The sequence below is a fragment of the Barbatula barbatula genome (genome assembly GCF_947034865.1).
Source record: "Barbatula barbatula genome assembly, chromosome: 17".
In the NCBI taxonomy this organism is placed as follows: domain Eukaryota; kingdom Metazoa; phylum Chordata; class Actinopteri; order Cypriniformes; family Nemacheilidae; genus Barbatula; species Barbatula barbatula.
This window is the reverse complement of record NC_136780.1, coordinates 7,414,555-7,424,444: the sequence shown is the minus strand read 5'-3', so window position 1 is coordinate 7,424,444 and position 9,890 is coordinate 7,414,555. Positions and strand designations below refer to the sequence as shown.

At 39.7% G+C, this 9,890-nt stretch overlaps 1 protein-coding gene across 5 annotated transcripts in view; it reads right to left on the bottom strand.

Annotated features, from left to right (window-relative positions):
- Positions 1-209: 209 nt before the first annotated feature.
- Positions 210-9,890, bottom strand: part of magi3a (membrane associated guanylate kinase, WW and PDZ domain containing 3a) — a 93,602-nt gene continuing 83,921 nt past the window's right edge. For 2 of the 5 annotated variants that reach the window (XM_079477492.1, XM_079477490.1), the window contains exons 11-21: positions 9,577-9,608; positions 8,631-8,868; positions 8,458-8,552; positions 8,034-8,226; positions 7,250-7,438; positions 6,357-6,542; positions 6,071-6,167; positions 5,357-5,462; positions 4,797-4,934; positions 4,550-4,688; positions 211-2,593 (exon numbers count right to left, since the gene is read on the bottom strand). In XM_079477492.1, coding sequence (XP_079333618.1) covers positions 1,815-2,593; positions 4,550-4,688; positions 4,797-4,934; positions 5,357-5,462; positions 6,071-6,167; positions 6,357-6,542; positions 7,250-7,438; positions 8,034-8,226; positions 8,458-8,552; positions 8,631-8,868; positions 9,577-9,608 — 2,192 coding nt within the window. In that variant the 3' untranslated portion in view covers positions 211-1,814. Of the gene's footprint in view, positions 2,594-4,549; positions 4,689-4,796; positions 4,935-5,356; positions 5,463-6,070; positions 6,168-6,356; positions 6,543-7,249; positions 7,442-8,033; positions 8,227-8,457; positions 8,553-8,630; positions 8,869-9,576; positions 9,609-9,890 lie in introns of all 5 variants that reach the window. The other 3 variants (XM_079477489.1, XM_079477493.1, XM_079477491.1) reach the window with 2 other exon arrangements.

Sequence of the window (9,890 nt, the reverse complement as noted above, 5' to 3'; positions counted from 1 at the left end):
AGTTTTTAAAACGGAGTTAGAACTGGCATGAATTTTCTATTTGAGATTAATATATTAAGATTTTAATAATTATAAGTGCAATTTATAGTCCCTCTTAATATACATTTCTATTGTAAGCCAAGTAATTTATCTGTCTCGTAGAACATTGTTTGGCCTGCCAAAAATCTCATGGTGGAGACTACATAACACACGAAGGAAACACTTTTTTTTAAATCAGTTAATCTTTATTTATCAGTGCATGAACAGACAGTCATGACCAGATTCATTTCCACTCTTTATATATTCTCATACTCTCGATTACTTAAAAAAATAATGGAGCGATTTATAGATTTATTTTTCCCCTCACAAAGGCAAGTTTTTATACAGGTGCTGTACATTGTTTTATAAACATTTACAACTACCACAATGTAGAAACCACAAGGCTTTTGTGTGAGAAAGCAATGCAAGGCCACAATATCATTCATACAACCTCATGAGATGCACAAGAGTAACAAGCTACAAAAACAGCAACGAATGATCGAGAAGAGGATGAATGAGAAGAACGATCTTTCCGTTTTGAAAGTATTCACATTTTTTCATGGTCACTATCGATTCACTCTGCATATGTAATGTTTGACTGATGTCTGTTCTGCATTTATGAATGCAAGATACTCACTGTTTGATGTAGGTAAAAATACTGTTAATGGAAAAAATCAGACTCCGATCAGTCAACACGATTTCTGTTGTATCGGAGTTTGAATCTGTGACAATATTTGTGAGCCCCATGAATAAGATCTACCATGTTTGAGACATTTCAATTGGAACAATTATACATGACCAAGCTACATTTTCATTTGGGTGTAAGACATGTTGATGGTCTGTAAGGTACAGATGTGAAAAGACACTTCAAATAAAAATTCCCCATATCGAGAGAAAAATGTCAATGTATTTGATCAGAAAGTGAAATGTGCTTGAGAGAATAGGAAAATAATATATGTTAGATTGGATCGTATGCAAAAATATAAAGATATATCTTTTCCCGCTTCTGCTGAATGTTTTAATGATATGATCCAACACTTGAATTCACCCCAAATGTACACTCCTTGCTAAAGGGTCTACCGAGAATAACTGTAAAAGCTACAAGACTGAAAAAAATACATATCTATACTTGTTAGGAAGCCATATTATCAGCAATCTGGAACACTAACAAGTGGCCTGGCTCAAAATGGATACAAATATCTATATCTCTATACATGTATATGTTTATATTGTAATATTAATTTCAATAAATTACATATGCGTCTTCATAAACACGCAGATAGTAAACAATATACTTAACCACAAGTGTCTGGTCTTTTAAAGATAGATATGTGTCGATCGTAGAAGAAAATGAATCAGTGCAACACTTGCAAAGCCTACACACAAAGTGAACATAATCCTGGACTGGATCTTGAAGTATCATAAAAAAACTCACAAGGACATGCGGCTAAACAGAGTTTGGAGAATTAATACAGAGTAATAGACTGTACACCACGTTTTAAACCTTCACAGAAAATAAACATCCTTCATTGTTTCCAGACATTTCGAAGCAACCCAACAGGGATTCACAGGAACAGAGACGTAGCTGCTGTCTGATTGGCACAAAACAAAACCGATGGCTCTTATTTTGTTAGTGGAAGCAGTCTTTTCAGAACACTGAATAAAATAATGCATGTTAACAGTGTAGATACTATTTGATAGGAATCATACAAAAAACACAAGAAACAACAGTTTTAACCACCACAATCCTGATTCTCCTCAACTTTCACTCTACCGCCAACATCTCCAAAATGCAATTAGACTCCATGCACGGGAGGCTGAACCCTGGCCGAGCTGGGCACCTTCCAGGGTCCTGGGGTTATCGGGGCTTTCTTGCTTGTAGACTCGTGAAGGGCCTCTTGTGTCGATCCTTTAGGCTCTCTCTGGTCCTTTCGGTTGAGGGTACCGCTCTGTGATCTCTGAGGCTCTGCTATCTGGTCCCTCTGATATCTATCACTGCTTCCTCGTGTAACCTCAGGCTTGGTCTCTCCCGTTTCTCTGTCCTGTCTTTGCGTGTGTTCTTCCTTGTACCTCCTATCTTTGTTCGTTCCAGAGCTAGACTTCGGTCCACTAACGCCCTTTTGAGTCACTTCCTGTCTGATCCCAATTTCCCCCTTTCTTTTCCTCGGGCTAGGGGATCGATCTCCTCTCTCCCTTTGCCCGTGAAGGTTTCTTTCCTTTTTAACATCAAGATTCTGTAGACCGTTCTTGTCCTCCACATTCTTTTTCGGACTGCGTGAACGTTCCTTCACATCCGAGCGTGATCTATCCAGCGTTAGGGAGGTGGCAAAATTGTCATTGTTGTCACGAGGCATGCTTGAGTCACTCTTTCTAGCTTGGTGTTTGGCGTCTCTTTGAAGTTGTTGAAGCCCATGAGAAGCAGCCGCCGGGTCGATGAGGTTCTCAGATGTATATGGGTTGATCTCAGCTGAACGAGAGGTGGAAGATGGTGGAGATGCTGGTGCTGACGGCTCGTTGGATGCAGAATATCTCAAAGAGTTTGGAGATGGACCTGTCATCATATCCTTCTGAACATCTGAAACAAAACATTTTAGAGGAAAGTTAACATGTTAATGACAACAAATGGGAAGAAACATTTTTATTCTCATAAACTATTTATTATAAACAACGCGTATTTGATTCTGTAAACAGCCAGACTGAACGTAATTAAACTGTCTTCTGAAATGTATCCCAGCAGAGACGTTCTCAATTAAACTGTCACACTTTTCCAAGTTTTCAGCCTTCTGTGGCTTTTGTCCTCCTGATACTGTGACACACCATCAGCATTTCAACCAGCTATGAAAGGGAGTTGGACAAGAGTGAAGTTTCAATTTTCTCTCAAGATAAAGAAGTCACGCTACAGACGTGAGACTGAGATGTCAATAAAAACCAAAGAATGAAACAATGACAGCAGCTCCTGACATAGGCTTCAAATTCTCAGAGGTAGTTTGTTTTTGTTTAGGTGTAGGATGACACTATCACTCCGGTGTAATGTTATCTTGCGACAAGATTATATTAAGTTCCACTCGCCCACAGTAGGTAACTCTCTTTACCCGGATGCATCATTCTAGTACAAGAAATACACGAAGAAATAAAGGAAGAACTGCACATAAACAGAAAAGCGTAAAGGAGGAATGCAAAGTTTACCAAAATGATTACGGACAGACCAAGAAAGGCAGAGAAGCCTTTAGTGATGTTCTGGTTTCATGTGGAAGCACAGTGTGGAGGAGGAAGAGTTCAGACCTGAATGAGGAAGAGAGAGAAAGAGGTACATAGACCAGTGGCCAGACAGAAAGCATGAGTGACGGCGTTTGAGAGAGGCAGGAAAATCTGCCTTAGCACACATACACACCCTAAATTTCACTAACCACAAAAAAGTATTTGATCATTTAGTGTTTAGTGTAAGCCACACCGAAAAATACAGCTGCGGAAAAATGTTAGTGACCAATCTATTGTAAGTTTTTTTCTGAATTCACCATTGGTACTGTACGTGATTAGGTAAAATTATCATTTCTATTTCATTCTGCAAACTACTAACAATATTTCTCCCAAATTTTAAATAAAATTGTTTCAATTTGCATTTATTTGCAGAAAATTAAAACCGGAGAAACAGATGAAAATATCAGAAAAGATGGTCTTTATTTTAAGCAAAAGTAATATTTTTGCATTATTCATTATTTTCATGTCATAACCTTGATTTTTTATCAGGTTTCATGTGTGACTGTCACTCCTGAGGTTTGATTTTGTTACAATTGTTGACACTGGACTGGAATGGCCACAATACATCTAGAAATCTCTTAATTTCAACATGGCTGTATATAAAATATGTTTGCTTTATATAAAAACTCAAACCAAAGTTCCTTCCTTTTTCGAAACATCTCACTTTTTGAGCAAAACTAAAATTTGTTTAAAATTGATTGATGTCATTCATCCATTAAAAAATGACCACTTTCTGAGAAAAATCATTTCTATAATTTGTTTGTAGTACCGCCATGGTTTATTATTGTGTTATCTATTGCGACATTAATAAACTTGTTATCTATATGCTATTTTAAATTCTCTATATACGTTTTGCTGCCACTGCATCTCCAAAATCAATGTTATTTCTAAATTTCTGAAATCTACTTTTGTTGTTAGTGATCAATATGCATGCACTGTTTTTATAAAACCAAGCGTTTTAAATAACGTTTAATTTCTTTGTGGCAGTATTAATGTAGCATCAATTGCTATTGGACTGTCTTAAAAAAGTTCTGAGACGAAAAATGTTGCTGCCACAAAAAATTCTAATGGCTTTTGAAACGGCTGTACTAATCCAACTAGTCTCAAAAAATGTATTCGTTTTTCAAAAGAGAATCTGCAGCTTCGGGGAACAGATTTTTCTCGCTTTTTGAAGCGGACCGAATTCAAATGAAGAGTGGGTTGAGAGCTCTTTGTTTGACCGTAATGCTGTTGTTAAGAGCAGAATCTGCTGTCAGGTAATATATACACTTACTGTGATCAGGCACCAAGCCCAGTCCAGGCCTCAGAAGCAGCAACACTTTATTTCCTCCGGCCTGGATGAGCTCAATAGCCCGTGTGTGCGTGATGCCCTGCGTGGGTTCACCGTTGATCTCGACGATCTGATCTCCCACCTATCAGGACATGAACAGAGATTTATCCGTCACAGAAAGAAAACGAACGAAATGTTATATGCACTCTCAGAATTGTAGTGGGCAAAATAAATTTGTGGGAGAACTCACATGTATCCTGCCATCATTTACAGCAGGACCGTCTTCAGCCAATCTGAGGATAAAGAGACCCATATTATATTCCTTCCCTCCCCGCAGACTGAAGCCAAAACCTCTCTGCCCTCTCTCCAACTCCACCGGAAAACAGCCCTGACAAACAGAGAGAGAAACAGAAATTGCATAAGTTTTTTATCCTTCCAACAGTTCACATTACGTAAGTGTGTGCATTTCACCAACACTTTCTTGCTTTCGCCTAAAACCCAGAAATGTTACATAACATTCTAATCTGCGTGAAAATGCAACCTATTCCACCGCACCTATCCGTGCTAATGAGAAACGACACATGATTTGCATATCTCAGCTCTGTCATTACCATTTTATACGAGTATGGAATCTAAAGGTGACAAATGTTCCATCAGAAACTTTAAGAATTTAATTTAACCTCCACCGGACGCGGGCTGCATAAAAATCAGCCGCTCGCCAGAGTGGCATAATAATCAGTGAACTCTATTACTGCGAGCTTAACACGAATCATTGCTTGTCGAACAGCTCCTGTCTCCTGTAAATCTCACCTGCTTGGGCCCTGAGGTGATGACAGGTCCCATCTCACCCTGAGGCGGGGATTTGTGCTCGGCTCGGGCCGCCGTGTCCTTCCTGTCCTCTGTCTCCATTCCGTTCCTACATCAGCAAATGATTAAAAACTGCTTTATCGAACAAACCCAACTCGAAAGCGTCACAGAATAGCTAAGAGCCGTTTTGCTAATAAGAACGTGAAATTGAGGCTATTAAAGGATCAGTGCACCAAAGTCTGCCATCTTGTATTCACGCTCATGTCATTTGAAATATCATGTATATGACTCTTTTTCTGTCGAACACAAATTAATATATTTTGAGAAATTAGTGAATTTGTTTCCATACAGTGGAGGTCAATCGGAGCCATTGTTGTTTGGTTACCATCATTCTTCAAAATATCTTCTTTTGGGTTCTGCAGAGTTTATTCAATTTTGATGTTTGACTTTAGTGAGAGCAAAGAATTGTGACTGTGACGAGAGTTTACAACAAAAATACTCAAAAAGAATGGTGTGATGTTAGTTAATGCATTGTTAATTCATGTTAGTTAATGGATTTACCAATGTTAACAAATACAACCTTATTGTAAAGTGTTACCGGTAAAACCAGAGACATTCAACCTCTTTTCTTCAACCTATGGAGAATATAGTGCAGCATTTTGTGTGCTTGTGTGTGTGTTACATTGATTGAATGAACTGCTGGGATGGAGCTTGTACCTGTCATCTCGGCTGACAGGCTGCTGTCCCACAGCTCTGTGCTGAGCGGCTGGGCTCTGCTTTGCCGAACTGGTGCCTGACGGAGGGCCGCTGTGCTCTGAAAAATAAATAGGATTACCAGCGTGGTGGACACACATACAATATTTTTTAACTCCATCCAGACTTTCAATCCTTGCGAAATGCTTGAACAGCGTTTCTGTCAGAGCGTGAAAGAAATACCCAATTTACTGCTTCCTTACACAAGCTAAACTGTGCACAAAAATAATGAAAACTCCCAGAAACTCACCCTCCTCTGGGACCACCGTGAGCGTGACGGCGTTTCCGGCGTCTTTGATAAGCTGCACGATGTCGTTGTGTGAGAGATCAATAATTGACTGGCCGTTAACGGCAGAGATGCGGTCACCCACTTTGAGCCGACCGCAGCGGTCGGTGGGACTGCCATCTATGATGCGACCGATCTTATGGGGGATAACTGAAGAGAAAAAGAGAGAGAGCAAGATCGATAAACATTTCATTTACATCTTCTTGAATATACAGTGCTTAAATATATTAGACCACAAAACTTTTAGGAATCTGTCAAAAACTATTTATTGGCCAACAAACTAAAACAACTAATAAAATAATACTACCGAAACTAAATGTTTTATAAAAAGCAGGTCTTGTACGGTCAGCAGGTAATTATTACAAAACAAGCCCTTTACATATTACACTGTACATCAAGTCAAAGCAGGAACTGACCATGCCCTCTGGGTTCATGCGCATCTATTATGCCATCTTGACTTTTCTATTGTTACTTATATGCTATAATTTCCACAATAATTCTTTCAAACGTCCACATCCTTTTAACTTATTCAAATCTAATGGTAACAGCCTCAAGCATCCATGTTCTACAATACAGTTTTTTTAATAGCCGTGTGATTATTATTGTAATACTTCACAGCAAAGTTAGCCTTGATGGAATTTATAGATTTTTTCCACTGTACAGTAATTCACACGCCTTTGAGCAACTGAATGAAAGGTACAATGTAGACCTCGGCCACATTCTTAACAAGTGTCATTGTGTGTCTGCAGTTAACGTCAAATACAAGGCAGAACAAGGTGCGATGTCTGGAGCTGACGCAAAGCAGCAAAACTCAAAGAAGAGAAACAGATGAAGGTAGCTTTGGGGGAACGTCTGACCTCCTGGTGGAGGCTTGTTTTTAGATGTGAGGATGACGAATCCGAAGCCTTCGTTGTCTCTGCGCTGCAGGATGACGTCGTAGGGTTGAGGGTGGGTGTAGACGGGCAGCTCGATGTGGGGCGGCTTGGGTGAGCCATTCACCACTGCAGGAGCGTGTGGAGCTTGAGGTTGTGCCATATTATCTTCGTCTGCTGGAACATAGCAAAGTGAAAGACTCAAAAGAGAATAGATTTAAGGTAATATATATATATATAAACAGCAAACTCTTTTGTTTGGTATATATATATATATATCAGCATAACAATGTTGCAGAAATGGTCGCAAGAAATACATATTTAGTATTTAATTAACATTCCTAGTTTAATCTAACAGATTTAACCATGTTTACAAGATCCCCCTGGGACCACCATCAAGGCAAGCACAAAAATGCCAATAAATAAGTAAACTGGAACAATATCAGAATATGCAGAAAGCAAACTAAATCCAATTGCTGAAAATTTGCTTTATTGGATGAAGTTAAACATCATAATGGCTTCATAATTCTTTTTTTGTGGTTTCTCTGTGCTCCTGAATCACTGTTTTGTAAACACATAAATAGTCTTGTGCTTTGAAACCACCAGCCATTAAATTTGATTTTGTGGTCCTTTTTTTATAGCTCAACTAGCCCTTTCCCTCAGAATTAATGGAGCGAAACGTTATCCAGACATCAGTCGTGGATATGAATGAAACCCCGGAGGATGTACAACTTTGTGTAAAGCAACACACATTCCCAGCCGCACAAACCTGGATACGTGAGCTTTCTGCGCACCGTCAGCATCACCTGCCCGTTGCGGGCGGCATTGGTCATGAGCTCTAGGACTTGTTTGTGAGATTTGCCTTTGACTGGAACGCCGTCGATACAGATGAGCTCATCGCCGGCCCTCAGCCGGCCGTCTTTCTCCGCAGCACCCAGAGGTACGATGGCACCGATGTAGACCTAAACACATAAATACATTCCAAGTGATTTACAGCCGCGCATGCTGCACATGAAATTGCGACTATCCCTATTATTCTTTCTAGCAAAAATACTAATATAATTTTATATTGTCGCTGTCTTTCCAAAACTTGGGATCATAATAATAATGATTTATCATTATGCACGCAACATGGTGATACAAGGTTTCAGAAGGACACCTTGAATAGCATTACAGGGCATGTAAAAACTCACCGGCTGATCCGGCCCTTCTCCACCCAGCACTCTGAAGCCAAATCCAGTCTCTTGGTTCCTCTTGATAAACACGTCCAGGTCTTTGGTGTTGAGAGCTGAAGATCACAGCGAAATATTAATTTCTTCATTTGTGCGCTAACCTCTGAAAGGCACAAGTTGAAGGCTAAACTCACGCTTGCTGTCCAGCAGGGCTTTAGACTTGAGGTAGAGCTCAGACGGGTCCAGTTTCGGTGAGCTGGAACGGACGGCATGAGGCGGGAAGGGGAGGGACTGTGGGGCAGGCTCAGCCGGACTGGGGGATTCGGTGCTGACGGAGCTGGTGGGAATGTCCTGCTTGTGGGTTGAGGGAATGTCTTGCTTCTGAATTGAGGGAATGTCCTGCTTCTGGGTCATGGGGATAGCAGATGTTATCTGAAAAGAAGGAAACACACAGCCTGAATACGAGGGGGAAATATCCATATTTTACAATACCGAACCGTATTCTCACATTTGGGAATCAATATTTTTTTTCATTTTTGGGGGAGAAAAATATCGTAAAAGATAACCATCATTCAAAGCAATGAAAAAGGTGAAATATATTTTAGCAATGTCAATGCCCTCTCCTATGCCCATACTATGGCAAGCATCTCACGGTTCATGTGTACCCATCATGCAAACATCTTCATTAATTGCGCTCCGTCCTTTGGTAACACGGAGCAATTAAATAAAGATGAAAACATGTCTTTATGACTCACGTCTTTAAGCATGCTTGTGATCAAGCTAAATGTAATATGATGTAATAGAGGCCTCTACATTAGTGCCCGTATGAAGATCAACATGAGAAACACTTGATGAGAGACGCTCCCGAAAGGCCTTTTGACTGCAGAGATGTTCAGATGCTCATGACCCTTGAGGTTATTCACCACATCAAACTCTAAACAACCACATTACAGCGTTTGGCACCGGCTTCGTGAATAATGCACGACTGCGAGGAACAGAGAAGGAAAGCCAGCGAGGCCGATAAATAATTCCCCCGTTTCATCTTCGTTTCGCGCGGCTTCATTAAATCACAATTCCCTAATGTGCGTCTGAATTTAATCCCGGAGATTAAGTAATTAAAAGACATTTAGCTGAACTCACAGGTTTCAGAGACTTCACGGGAGATGTTTGACCTGCAGGAGAGAACAGAAATAGAAAGAGGTGAGTTAATAAAGAGATGAGAGTGTACAAAATTAATTAAATACTTGGATATTACATTGATAATCTTTAATGGCAATATTAAAGGTTTGAAAGTATTAGTCATTTCAATCCCAGGGTTCTTTATGGAAATGATGATCACAAAATGTGAAATGTGTTAAAATCCAAAAAGTACTGGAGCTGGAAACTGTGTATAATTCATAAAAACATATTCTGGCATCATTTCTTAACCCTCATATTGTTTAAAACCTTAAAAT